The following is a 14,270-nucleotide window of genomic DNA, read 5'->3' as shown; positions in this document are numbered from 1 at the left end:
CCTTCCTGCGATCCTTCCTCGGCTCCAGGCTGCAGAAACGGCGCCGCTTTGCGCCTGCGGTCCTCCAACTTTCCTCTCCGGTCCTCCCTTTCGGAAGGAAAACTTGCTCGCGCCACACCGATTTTTTTATTGGTAAGAATTGCAATGAGAAACAGAAAGAAGCAACTCCTAGCAGTGCTTGATTTATAACATAGAACACACAGCCACCTTATAATATTGTAATAAAAAAAAATTAAGGTCTCATATATATATAATGTTCACCAATGTACCAACCAAGCACGTACATATAGATATGTGGACCACATGTCTGGAGCAGCACAGGAAGACCCAACTGAAACCATTTGGACTCCCAAAGTGACCAAATGTTTTCTCTGCAAGGAGGGAGGGGGCGAGGGAACCTTCCCATTGTCGCAGGAATTGGGTAATCACCATCTCAAAGGAATGGGCAGACTAGCAGGAAAGGCAATCAGATAAGGCATTATCAGATAACCTGGCAGACAGGAAAAACAACAACATTCAAATTTCTGTGATGGTAGGTATGATGTTTGTAGGGGGGTGGTCTTGGGTTACACCCCTTCTGTGATGTATGTATGATGTATGGAGGGGTGGTCTTGAGCTCCAGGGAAGGCAATTTAAAATGTCTATATAAGGGCAGACACACCTTTGCTCTGGGTGTGAGGGGAGCACCATGTTGCCACAGATCAATAAAGATCAGGCTTACGAGCTGCTTTGCTTCTCAATATTCTCTGGTTGGCCTCTGTTATCTTCTCCTACCGATGGAGAACCTGCAAAGGACTCTATAAGGGCTCTTGTGTCCCCCATAAGGGAATAAGGGCAGATTTTGTTTACAACAATCTATATGATCATGGGACATCCAGAAAGCTATATAAGGACACGAGTCCTTGCCAAAGGAAGTCTCTCCTCCAAGAAATCCGGCGGCCTGAGACTCCTGGCTAGGAAACAGGTGAGAGTCAGGGAGAGCCAGCCCAGCACGCCACCCTTTGAGAACGACACTTCTCATATATGAGAGTACAAAACCTTGTAAACATGGGATAGTAGTTTATGACTTGAGGGTGGGGCTCAAGTAACCCACAACTAATAAGTCCCTCTGAGTTCAATGGGTCCAACTCTCTGGTATAGTCCTAATTAATCCCCTGGAATTTGTAATTGCAGAGTGGCACCTTCGGAGCCAGCTTTTCCTTGGGAGGTGGTTACTACAACTACTATCACCAATAACAATGTTGTTGTTATTGTTATTAAATTTGTAAACGTAAAAACAATTAATTTGCAAATTTGTAATTCGTAAATTAAATCTTTATTAAAGCCTATGCAAAACGACCTGGCCAAGCTAGGGCCATTGAGAAACAATACAGGGCCATTGAGAGAAACTTCCTCCTTCCTTGCCCTGAGGTGTGAACAGAGACTGGAGATTTGGAAGGTTGCCAGGATCACTGGGTGTGAGGTGACAGGAGGAGAGGCTTAGAATCATAGAATTGTGGAGTTGGAAGGGACCCAAGGGTCATCTAGTCCAACCCCCTGCAATGCAGAAATCTCAGCTAAGGCATCCATGACAGATGGCCATCCAACCTCTGCTTAAAAACCTCCAAGGAAGGAGAGTTAACAACCTCCCGAGGGAGACAGTTCCACCGTCAAACAGCTCTTACTGTCAGAAAGATTTTCTTGTTTAGTCAGAATCACCTTTGGTTCCGTATGTTTGGTCAGAAGCCATTGGTTCAAGTCCTGCCCTCTAGAGCAGGATGAAACAAGCATGTTCCCCCTTCCACGTGACAGCCCTTAAGATGTTTGAAGATGGTTATCATATCTCCTCTCAGCCTCCTCTTTTCCTGGCTTAACATACCAGCTCCTTCTACCATTCCTCCTAAGGCTTGGTTTCCACAGCAAGTGTTGCTGGGAAGAAGAAGTGGGAAGAAAGACTGAAATCTGGACTCCCTCCATGCAGACTGAAGGTGTAAACAGGTGAATAAACCGTATTTCTTAAAGCTACGACATTGTCCTGAACACACCATTAACATGTTTTGTAATGAGGAATGTTCAATAAAAGGACAACTGGAGGGGCCTTTACTTTGTTATATATTCTACTTACATTCATGCCAGACTGAAGCCCAGACCTACCTAGAAAGCCGCTCCCCTTCCCTGGGGTGGCGGAGTTGTGGGCGGGCAGCCGGGACCTCACTCTGACCTGGCAGGGGGCAAAGGGATGCCGCCCACGTCCTTAGGGCTTCCAGCCACGTCACGCCCCCTGGCTGACCAATTGGGTTAGCTGGGGGCGTGGCCAATGCTGTTTAAACTGCAGTGCAGCTGGGGGGGGCAACCTCTATTTGCCTTCTTGTCGGGTCTCCCAGCCCGCCCACCCTCTTTTTTATGCATTCCTTGATTGTGGCCTTGCTATGACTAATGTCGGCCGCCTGGTTGTGGGGGCCAGGGAGGAATTTTTCCACTTGGCAAATTGGCACCAGCCATTTGGTTTTCACCAGCCTTGTAGCAATTGTCACATCTTTGTAAGGCTAGGCATTGGGTAAGCCTTGTCATGGGAGGGGTGGTTCTTGCCTCTGGCCTGCCCCTCCATGTTAAGGGTATCCCGTTAAAGGGATCCAGGGGTGTGGATCCTGTCCGAAGCCTGGGCTAGGGCCCTGCCACGGCCCCATCGGTGACCCTGGGGGTGCTCTTAATTGATGTATATCATAGGACTCCCCCTGTCGGTGGTTGACCAGAGACTTCCTGCAGACGGGCAGGAGTCAGGATATAGTCTGGCTTCACCCAAATGCCTAAGCCAAACCGCTCACATCTGTAACCAATAAAGTTGTAGCCTACTTTATCCCAATTAACCCAATATATTTGTGTCTGTGTGTTTATTTCAGAGGGAACTGGGGGGCCTGGGGCCTCACTACACAACCAAACAACAAAGAAAGGGAAAGAAGAAAACAAAGAAAAGGTGAGTCAGTAGGAAGAGAAAGAAAGAAAAGAGAGAAAGTGGAGGGGAAACTGAAGTCATGTGTTTCAGGAGTCTCTCTTCAATATATAAACACTTTTCCTCACACAGTGAGCTCTGCTGTGACTTTACTTGAGGGGTTCTCAACTTTCTACAGGAGGACCCACTTGAGTTGAGACAGTTGAAAAGTACTGACACCCACCCCAGCCATAAAATAGTGGCACACTTCAGCATAATTGGCCCGCAGTTGAAGACATCCTTTTCTGATTTCTTTCCGCAGGGCCTGTAAGACAGAGTTGTTCCGCCTGGCCTTTGGCTTGGAGCCAATTTGATTCCCTCCCTCTCTTTCTTTTTTCTTTCCCTTCTCCTCCTGTGATGAGGCTGCATTTTAATATTTTAATGTTTCAGTATTTTAATGTTGTATTTTGATTTTGTTTTTAAGTTGTATTCATTCAACTTATTTTAATTATTGCTTGTTAGCCGCCCTGAGCCCGGCCTTGGCTGGGGATGGCAGGGTATAAATAAATATTATTATTATTATTATTATTATTATTATTATTATTATTATTATTATTTATTTTCTGTCTCTTCAGAATTAAGTCCCCTTGAGTGCAATAGAACTTAATTTTTCTGGTAAATGGCAATAGCAGAGGCCAGCCTTTTTGAGTCCACGGCTCCCTTAGCCAACTATATTCTTTCTGTGACACCCCTGTGGGGATCAGGAGCCCAGTTAGGTCACCTCTCCTGTAAAGGAGCCCTGGGGTGTTTGGAGAAAGCAGTAGAATTGGCAGCTGTAACTGTACTTGCCTTCCCTGCTTTCCTCGCCTCCATCTATGATCTGTAGTCCATAGCACAAAACAAAACAAAATGTATTTTCCAGTCGCTACTTATTTTTGCCACATTATTTGTCCATATTTTGGGCTTACTCTAGGTGGTGCTATCTGCCAGTTTCCCCCTTTGCTTATAATGGAATGGCGCCACAATCATAAAGGGAAGCAGTTTTTAAAAAAACTTTAACCAAACAAAATGTTCACTGCTGCTATTCCCATATTTCAAGTATAGTGGTACCTTGATTCTCAAACTTAATCCGTTCTGGAAGTCCATTCAACTTCCAAAGCGTTCTAAAACCAAGCCACGCTTTCCCATAGAAAGTAATGCAAAATGGATTAATCCATTCCAGACTTTTAAAAAGTACAAGTAGTGTCAGGAGGAGATCAGATCTCCCTATTCTTTTTTTTTTTTTTAAAAAACCCTCAATAGCAGTCAAGGGGAGAGGGGCAAATGAAGTGGGACAGTGCTTCTGGCGGAGAAGTTTAATCCTTTCCTAGCGCCATGTTCCCAATTAAAATCGCACCATCAGGTTGTTCGCCCTATAGGGGAAAACACACATGCACAAATAAATGATTCTATGAAATAGCAGCTTTGGGGGTGCTTTGTTCCCCAATGTCACACTGAGTTTGGCTCTTAGCTATAGAATCTCCTCCTTATTCTAGCTGCCTGTCTAGCTGCAGTGAGCTGTACTTGGTGATGAGATAATACTAAGGTTGATACCTTATGTCTTGAGAGGAACAAGGGAAATATCATCACCTGATTTTGCTCAATATGGTCCTTCTTTTGGGAGGGCAGTAGCATTTTGTATACAATGTGAGTAAACAATAAAGAAGTAAGGTACACCCTCCTGTATTGCTACTTCGCAATAAGTTGTTCACATGTTAAAGGGATTAGAAAAAGAGGGGTTCAAACATCTGGGAGCGGATCAGAAGGGTCTAAATGGGGCTGGCATACTAATCACCCAAACTACACTTAGCCAGTAGGATGACTAAAACTGCAATCTTGGAATAAGCCTGACTGAACTCCATGGGGTTTACTTCTAAATGGATATGCATAGATTTTGCAATATAAACCCTGCAGTATTCATTCATTCATTCATTCATGCATTCATTTATTTATTTCTACTACTACTATAAACCAGCATGCATTGTAGCATACAATCAGAAACTAAAAGACAAAGAAGACACAAAGATTAACAATTTATCATTTCTTCAATTTGGACACAATGATTACAAAAGCGTTTTTGTGAGTGTCATTTTGTATTACATGACATTGGAGCATTTAGGACTGTACAACGTTTGATCATTTTTATTTTATAGTAACAGAGCACAGAAAGTATAGAATCATAGAATCATAGAGTTGGAAGAGACCACAAGGGCCATCAAGTACAACCCCCTGCCAAGTAGACCAAGCCTGTCCAAAAGTGCACTTGTATAAATGTGAAAATAGCAAGCTGCCTTATTGGACCAAAGTCCACCAGCCTTTGGGTTTTGCAGATGTATTCTTTTTTAGGCAGGCAGGAATAATGAAGAATAAAGCATTAAAATTTGCATATGCACCTTTGTAGAAGTTGGTCCAGTTAAAGGTGTCACTTTAAGAGTTTTCCCTCCTCTTAATTCTCTGGAACTTCCATTCCCCATGCTAAAGACATTGAAATTGTTATTATGATTCAGACTCATCTTAGCAGCATTTCATACATTATGCGGCAACAACAAAGGTTTGTCACCAATGAACATACAGGGAACCACAATCTCATTTTCAGATATATAGACTTTAAAAACATACTGTGGGAAGAGGCCAGATAAACAGCATAAATTCTGCAGTCGTTGTAGGTTAAATTCTACCAAAAAAACCCACCCCCAAAACATTTTTAAGATACTCTCATTCTTCAGAATGCTTGTTCTTTGACTGAAAACATGTTACTAAAGTACATTCTTTGATTCTCTGGGAAAATCCTGCAGTTGATTCATAGCTGTTGTTGCCGCTGTTCCAGAAGAAAGGAAGCGCCGAGTTGCCTGCTCGCTATTTCTTATTTGAAAGAGCTACTGCTACAATTAAGGCAACCACTAGGACAGCCCCACCAACCGAGACCAGAATGGTGATTACTATCATTCCTCCGGCTCGCTCAAACATCACATCAGCAGTTTCATAGTTTGTCACTGGAATGCAAAAGGAAAACGGGTTCAAGAATTAAACACAGGGGTCAGCAAATTTTTTCAGCAGGGGGCTGGTCCACTGTCCCTCAGATCTTGTGGGGGGCCAGACTATATTTTGGGGGGGGAGGGAATGAACGAATTCCTATGCCCCACAAATAACCCAGAGATGCATTTTAAATAAAAGGACACATTCTACTCATGTAAAAACAAGCTGATTCCCGGACCATCCACGGGCCGGATTGAGAAGGCGATTGGGCCGAATCTGGCCCCCGGGCCTTAGTTTGCCTACCCATGAATTAAAGCAATCAAGACAGATTGGGTCAAAGTCCATTTTATATCCCTACTAAGGAAGTACTTTATACTTATGTATAACAACTAAAAATATTGCACTGAGGTATTCAGGCAGGACTTGTATAACACGAGTATACACACAACATATTCCTATTGAATCAACAAAGTGTCAGAGTGTCAGTGTGGTCCCATGTGACTGAACACTCCTTCCTACAGAAAGAACATTCCTTCCACACAGAGAACTAGAGGTCCGGAGGAAGAGTACCAACTTCTCCATATCAGAAAAAACTAACCCCAGCAAAGTTGTTCCAAAGTTGTGTTAGATTTTTGGGGGGTGGGGGAAGCAAAGTGTATTGTGGCATAGTCTAAGAATTTTTAGTCTGGCCTACATGTGCACCTGTGAAGTGGACTCTAGTGTATGGAATATATTGTCATAATAAACGTGGATAGACTTTAAGGTTCCGCTTGTTCACAACTCACAAGTGTATCTATTTTTATTTTCACACAGTGGGTGGCATCCGTACATCAATGGCCACTTAGGTTACGCAGCAGTGGAAAACCCAGATTCAAAATATTTCACATACCAAGTAGGTGAATATTTTCTGCTACCATATCTGTCCTTAACTGCACAGATATTTTTTAACTGGGCAATGTGTTACATTCTAGGATATATCTATTCATTTCTGAAACTCACCATTTTTGGTCTGTATTGCTGTTGACCAATCTGTATGAGCTCTTATTGTAGACTTGCCATCCAAGAAAAAGTAGTTCACCCTAGAAAACAGAGATTAAAAGGCCAGGGAAAATTCATATGCACTTTAAAATATCAAGTATGAAAATAGAACTAGAGACAATCTCATTGTAGTCTTTGTCCCATGTTTTAACATGTTAAATAGGAATGTTCGACCCACCATCCTGAATCCATAGTCTTAGCTTCTATTATTAAAATTTGGTATTGCCCTGGGGGGAATGTTGCCTTTTTAGAATACTGGTGCTATGTACTTTTGCTTTTATCTTGGAAAATAAATGCAGGTGGTGGGCAAATAATGGCCATAATTAAAAGTGCGCAAACATAATAAAGTTTTTGATAACAACCAAAATCACTTACCTGGTTCAACCTGTCTCTTCTACTATTTTATACTGAAAACCTTACTTTTCTTAAAAACTCTCTCAAGATCTATTTTAAATGTTATATTTTGTTCTGTTTTGTTGGTATGTAACAAAACGTTTTGTAATTGATTCCGTACATTTTGGATAATCAGAAAACCAATAAAAATTTAATACTGAAAGAAGAAGAATATAGTAATTTTCTTTTTTTTAAATGCCCCGAAAAGGATACTGGAGGAAACGGGTCAATGCCACTCCTCTGTAGTCTATTGCCAGAGGCAGTGGATTCAAGCTTTGGTCTGCTAAACCAACACTGACAAATTGCCAACCACATTCATACATAATAGGACAAAATTATCATTTGTATGGTACTAGTTAAACCCAAAAGATCTATCGTTAATAGGTAAGCAAAGGATGAGGAGTTTCTCCTACCCCACAAGCATTCTAATGGAACAAGAAAGCTTTTTACACCATTCCTGGAAACCCTGGCAGAAGGCAGCCTAATTTTATTTAAGTGGTAAACCTGTGTGGACTATGCCACTCCAGATTGTATTAAAATTCTTCTCCCTATAAAAAGATTTCTTCCATATATAAAAAAACCAGGGGAGCCTAGCTTTTGCCCCATCATTATGCTAATTCTCCATGTGTATATACTGAGGAGAATTCAGACATAAGCCCCCCCCCCTCTGTATTCTCAAATGGTACAGATCCCATTCACTGAGAACCAGAATATCGTGTGCCCATCCTGAAAGCATTCCAAAGGCAAGGTTCCTTGTGACAGGTTTTTCTCCTGCTGACTGTAAACTATTTTAAACACAAGCTTGATGTTCGCAGTGTTCTGTTTTCCATTTAAGAATGCTACAACCTCAGTTCCACCCCTGCCTAGATGCAGCCCAGCATACACCAGTAACCATCTGAAAAGTACAAATGTTTAGCCTCTAAAATTAGTGCATGGTCTGTAAATAAAATATACATTATTTTTAAAAAGTCAGAGGTGCATATATTTCAATCAGTGTTCATAGTTACCTATAAAATGTGGATGGCTTGAGGGCTTGATTGCAGAAGGGACCTTTAGTTTGACGGCAAAATTCTGATCCCACCTGGTAGCCTACGACTGTCATGAGCTCATATTGGGTGTTATCTAAATCCAGTACCACAATGTCCCTAGCTACTTCACAGGAGACACTCTTGAATTCACCAGCAAAATAAAGAGTGGCTTGAGGTGTCTTGCGGAGATTTTCAATCTGTTCAGTATCTGTCACACCTTCAAAAGATGAAGAACAGCCCATAATATGATAATCACAAACATATTTCATTACTACAGCACAAAGAGCCATTTCAACATGTAGAAACAGAAAATGTTACAGCTCTTCTGGGATGGCACCTGTTCAGATGGCAGGTGAGGGATTGCATCTTTGATATGCAAACAAAAATAAACTTTCTATGCATGCATAAAAAGCTAGCCCAGCCTTCTTCTTGACACGCTGGATTTCTCTATTTGAGGGGCCTCTCTCTTTCCTTTTTCAAAAATGGATCACTGAATAATGAAATCCCTTCTTCTTGGAAGCCTGCACTGGTAGAAATGAGAAAGAATACTACATGCTATTTCCATACCCTCCAAATTTTTGTTCCCAAGATTGGGACATCAGGAGGGACGCGCCTTCTTCTGTTCCGGCACTCTGGCACTCATTGGCAGGATCACACCAGAAGCGGCACAGCCCTGCTGACCTGCACCAGAGTGAGCATCTTTTGGTCCAGCACTCTGGACTCGCACCAGATTAAAAAACAGGACCTTCTGGGCACTGGCAGAGCTTCACGCTCCAGCACCGGGGGGGCGGAGAGCAAGCGTGGCGTGGCATGCGTCCTGGGGGCGTGGCACACCGCCTGCTGGGGCGTGGCACCTAGCGGGGGGGTCAGCCACGATGGCACCCCACCGGGATCGCGCTGCCGGGGGCAGTGTGCCCCCCCACACTCCTCTTCCTCCGCCAGTGCTTCCAGGATCCAAACAGAAGCGGGATTGGCTTCTGTGATCTGGTATGTCCCTCTTAAAATGGGACACTTGAGGGACAGGCACTAGCAGTCATGAGCTCCAAATTCTCGTCATCCAAAATAGTGTCAGGTAAAGACATTTCAAGGATTATATAAAGCCAAGAAGTAGAGAGAAGACTAGACTCATCATTCTGTTAAATTCTTCAGCTTAATGGAGGGGAGGGGGAATGATTGTGTGCACCTCTCTGTGTCCCTCTATATCTGTAAATCCAAGCAAACAGTACAACATGGCCCAAGAGCTTAGGGGGACTAAAACGTGATCCAGAACCTATTCATTTTCCTGAATATATGACCACCTTCCTTTGTAATACAGGCCAACCGTCAAACCCAGTTGTATTTCTTGTACTCCCCACCCTCCCACTTTGTACTGTTATGCTGGTTACCGCTTTGGGTGCCTCTGGGTCAAAATACTGTACATAAATAAGCCACAGCATAGCATAACATCCTTGGGGAGCCCTTTCCAGTAGCAAAGAGCCCATCATTTGCCCAGTTTCCATTCCTCAAGTCTACGGCTTGGCTAAATGACAGAAAAACGTTCTCATTTACAGTTTTAATATTGTGAGATGGACAGATAAGGAAGCATAAAATATGTTGTATTTTTCTTTCCTAAAACACTCTTATTGCATGTCCAGATAAGGAAAAGAGAAAAAGATTACAGCACTCAGTCGCTAATTCTCTACGTTATGAAGGAGTCCCTGAAAAATTGTCCAAGTATTCTGTTGGCCATTTCAAAGCAAGAGGGATTGGGACTGGAAAGTCCAGCTAAGACGTACATTAATGGAAAAGGAATGAAGCAAAACGTGGAACAGAAATGCTGTAGTTTTTATCTTCAGTTCTTGATCAGCAAGTTTTGCTTGTCTGTGTGGTGCCACCAGACTGATGTATGAAGGATAAGGAAAACATCTGCCCCCCCTCAGGTCACATCTGCTGGTGACTCTTGTTATTTTAACCTTTCTCAGGCTGGACTGCAGTTTTAAAACCTGGTTTTGAAAATCGTATACTGAGCACTTGGGATATAAATGGATATGAATGTTAATGTTTTTCCCTATGTTTCAGGCACTCGGCATTTAAATGCCCTTGAGGTGGGTTGCATGGGAGCTATGTGGAAATAAGTTTTTAAAATCCACACAGCCGCAGGTTCATCACTTCTGGAAGACAGCTGCAACAGACCATCCCCTCAGCTACTGACTTCTGCTCAAAGTAGAATGCTGAGGTTTGTCCTCTGGAGAAACATGAGAGACTTTTAATAGAAGGGAAACAATTATTAGACCAAGGGGGGCTACCCTTTGGCCTTCCAAATGTTGTTGAACTACAATGGCCATCATTCCTGCCTACTGGGGCTGATAGGAGGTGGAGCCCAACAAGATCTAGAGGGCCACAAGTTCTCCATATCTGGATTAGAGTAACGAAATCTCTCAGACAGGATCCCGCTCATTCCTGCATGGCTGCATCAAATGTTACATGCACACACATACATACATACATACATAAGTCCCATACCTGGCAAAGTGGATGAGTCAGGAAGCTGAGCTACAGCTATTCTCACTGTGGCTGGAGTAAACTTTGCGGTGGTAACACACTTTGGGATATTGACAAGAAAGTAGGTGCTCATATAGGTTGTTAAAAGCATGCTGTTGTTAGGGAAAAAATCCAGTGCTGAAAAACAAAATGAAAAGTAACATCATGGTATTGTTCTATGGGATGGCTAATTTCTCACAAACCCTGTCAATTGAATAATGTGCACTTTTCAAAGTGCCTTTGCTTGAATCACGCCCCCCCCAAACTTGCAGATAGCCATCACTAAGGGCAAAGACATAAACAGACATTTATTGCTATGTTCAGAGCAGGCTCCTACTTTTAAACCAGCTCCATCTTCTCCCAGTCAGAAGGGGGCAAGAATTATTGTGAAACTTTCAGTGGTACTGCTTCTGAAAGTCCCAAGTCTACAGCACTGACATAGGCTGCTCCTATTCAGAAGCTGTTGTACAAAATGCTTGATGGCAGCTGCTGCAGAATGCCATACCATGTGCCAAATTTTCTCCACACACACTCAACAATATTCAATAGCTGAATTTGTTGTGCTGTTTCAAATTGCAGGCCCAGTGAGATGCTGAAATGGGCTGGCTCAGGCATGCAGGTCCATCACTTCATGAGCACAGCCCTGAATCGTGACAGCTGTGTCTGAATGAACCATCAGCCAGGTTTTGGCTTATTTCAAATGCAGGGCTTTTTGGTAGAACCAGCTCAGTTTAGCTGCCATTCTCAAGTGATGAGAAACTGCACACACATGGTTCTAAGTAATAAAAGAAGACTAATTCCTTCAGTTGAGTTGCCTAAGTGGTTTAAATTTTTCTCTATGAAAGAATTATGCTACTGAAGGCTAAACTGCTCCCTAGTGAAAAAGAACTCATTTAATACTCAAAGATAGCTAGAAGGATTATACCCTTCAAAAAAGATAGATAGATAGAGGATAGCTAGATAGATAGATGATAGATAGACGCACAAATGGGGGTGGAGTTTCAAAGAACTGGAGCTCTTCAGTGTATATAGGTCAGAAGTAGGGAGTGTTTTCCCGCCAGAGGCCACATTCTCTTCCAGAGAGGCTTCTGGAGGCCACATGCTAATGGTAGGCAGGGCCAGGGGCAAAAGTGACCCGTGAATGTGAATGTTGCCAGACTCCGAGGAGACCTTCCAGGCAGGCAAAAACACTGAAGTAGAGTTTGAAGCAGTCATTGAGGGATGAGGCCTTCTGAGAGGGGGTGTGGCAGAGGAGGGACACAAGCCAGGGAGAGTCCCAAGGGCCAAAGAGACGGATCTGAGGTTCTGGCGTAAGGCAAGGAAACATCAAACTTTAGTCTGCACAGGCGGAGGGCCAGTCAAAAAGGCAGTAACCCTACTTTGGACACAGAGAAGAAGGAAGCTTTTCACCCTATCAGTTTATCATAATAATCCATCTCTATTCAAATGTGTTTTTTAATCTCAGCAAACAACCTAAAAACAATAACCTGAAAAACTCATTAGCTTCCCATCAGCATGTTTGCCCTTTAGCCATCCAGGCCCACCCGCTGCTTCCTTTCTCAAGAGATCATTACAGCAGCAGCGAAACATGTTTTGCATACAGCATTGCAAGAATAATTGAAATATGATGTTGTTAACATTGCAGCTTCTCTGATGTAGTTCTGCAAACAGTGGCAGGGAACATAAAGCTTATTTAGTTTATTCCCTAACAGCTTCATATGAAATGTATCTTACGTTGCTCTATTTATATCTCTGAAAATATATCACAAGCAAAATGATTTCTCCATTATTGCTTTAACATACAGATGTCCTTTCTAGCTTTCTACTCATGTCATGAGGCTTTCTAGTCATTTGTCATTTCTCGGCGATAATCAGTTATAGCCTTGAAGGTTTCAGTTCTTTCTCAGACATATACAATGCAACTCCACTGAATTATTAGTTGTGATTCTTTGTTTTCTGAAGTGCTGCTTGGAACTGTACATAAAAGTAAATTTCTTCATGACAAGGATGGATTTATTGTAAGATTGCCAAGAAAAAAACATTGAAGCAAAGTTATTATGCTTTTAACACCTGCGTGAGAAGCAGAAATTCAGCTCTTTGGGGGCATCCAGTTGTAATAATGGGGAAAGCTTAAGTATCTGAATTTTTACTTGTCACACAGCTTTTAAAGGTACAGGACTCTCCCAAGGGAAGAAAACAACAACAGTGGAAGAGAAAGTCTGAAAGTATCAGCAGAATCAGATCATGATGACAAAAAAATTATGGATTAAATATTTTGCAAGCAAATAATATGTGTAGTGTAGAACATAAACTGTTATTTAATATGAACAGTTATTTGCCATAAAACATCACCCAAACATACGGAACTTCATCAATATAAATTTATGTACTGAGACGACAGTGGGCTTTATGTTCCTGCCATCCAGACCAAGCTCTACACTTCAACGCTTTGGCAACCTATTCCTGCTCAAGCAAGAAGGTAATACTTACAGATTTTTTCCAGGTCTTCCACTAGAACAGCCCATCCAGATCCCAAACTGCCAAGCAAACACAAGAGCAAACTCAGCTTCATGTTGTACAGCTAGCACCCAAGACTTAACTAAGTGGCCAACTGAAAGGACAGTTGATCGAACGCAAGTTTTCTGCTTCGGCCGGTTGGGCGGGGGGCGGGCGGTGTGGATGGGCAGCCCATTCTTTTGTAAGCATGAAATGGGCCAGAAAAACAAGGAAAACAAGATAATCAGGTGCTGCACAAGCAGGACACTTATGCAAGAACACAGTCCTTAACGTATTGGGAACTGCATACTTACCTATAAAAGCACTTACAGGAATGTTAAAAAAAAATTATTATGAGAACTGGGCTGAAACAAGATAGTTTTCTTTTTATATTCCTAATGGAGTCCATTCTTTCAGAAGAATATCAGGAGCATACCCTTGGTAATATTTAACATTTACATACAGCTTCAGATATTTTTAAAAAACTTGTTAGTGTGTGAGAGGTTCCAAAGTCATCTGTGCCTGGAGTTAATGTTGTTAATGTGGGGTAGACTGTAGAAAATAAATAACATACACATTATGTGATCAAGGTAACTTGAGAGACCACCTTCCCCCTTCCATCCCTGGTAGCTCAGGGCGTTCAGCAGAAGGGTTTCTCCCTGAAGTCCTTGACGCTAAGAAGCCTGCGCTGCAGCAACTTAGAAGAGGGCTGCGGCTGCCCCTGTTTTTTGGGCGTCATAATTTTGAGATACAACTGAAGACATTTTTGTTTCAACAACCTTTTCCAGCTGGATGGAAAACCCACCTACGTACTCATCTCTGCCTTCGGTGTTCATTTTCTATTGTTTTAAAACTGATCCTTCATTTTCTCT

At 42.5% G+C, this 14,270-nt stretch overlaps 1 protein-coding gene and 1 long non-coding RNA gene across 4 annotated transcripts; one reads left to right on the top strand and one right to left on the bottom strand.

The window, feature by feature from the left end:
- Window positions 1-3: 3 nt before the first annotated feature.
- Window positions 4-13,490, top strand: LOC310763597. Of its 3 annotated transcripts, XR_014548697.1 has the most exons (5): window positions 346-532; window positions 1,862-1,977; window positions 2,880-2,953; window positions 6,737-6,815; window positions 13,406-13,490. It is a non-coding gene; the product is annotated as an uncharacterized lncRNA (long non-coding RNA). The 3 variants fall into 3 exon arrangements; XR_014548698.1 differs by lacking the exons at window positions 346-532; window positions 6,737-6,815; window positions 13,406-13,490 and adding exons at window positions 4-132; window positions 4,444-4,593 and having other exon boundaries at window positions 1,885-1,977; XR_014548699.1 differs by lacking the exons at window positions 6,737-6,815; window positions 13,406-13,490 and adding an exon at window positions 4,444-4,593.
- UPK2 (uroplakin 2) lies at window positions 5,231-13,477 on the bottom strand. Its single transcript, XM_083616024.1, has 5 exons — window positions 13,393-13,477; window positions 10,885-11,040; window positions 8,362-8,599; window positions 6,923-7,002; window positions 5,231-5,940 (listed from the first exon to the last, which is right to left on the bottom strand). The coding sequence occupies exons 1-5, from the start codon at window positions 13,472-13,474 to the stop codon at window positions 5,804-5,806; spliced, it is 693 nt and encodes a 230-aa protein (XP_083472150.1). The 5' UTR covers window positions 13,475-13,477; the 3' UTR covers window positions 5,231-5,803.
- Window positions 13,491-14,270: the final 780 nt, after the last annotated feature.

This window comes from Podarcis filfolensis (assembly GCF_964270895.1).
Source record: "Podarcis filfolensis genome assembly, chromosome: 5".
NCBI classification, from domain to species: domain Eukaryota; kingdom Metazoa; phylum Chordata; class Lepidosauria; order Squamata; family Lacertidae; genus Podarcis; species Podarcis filfolensis.
Note: the sequence above shows the minus strand (reverse complement) of the source record. Positions and strands in the feature narration are given on the sequence as shown.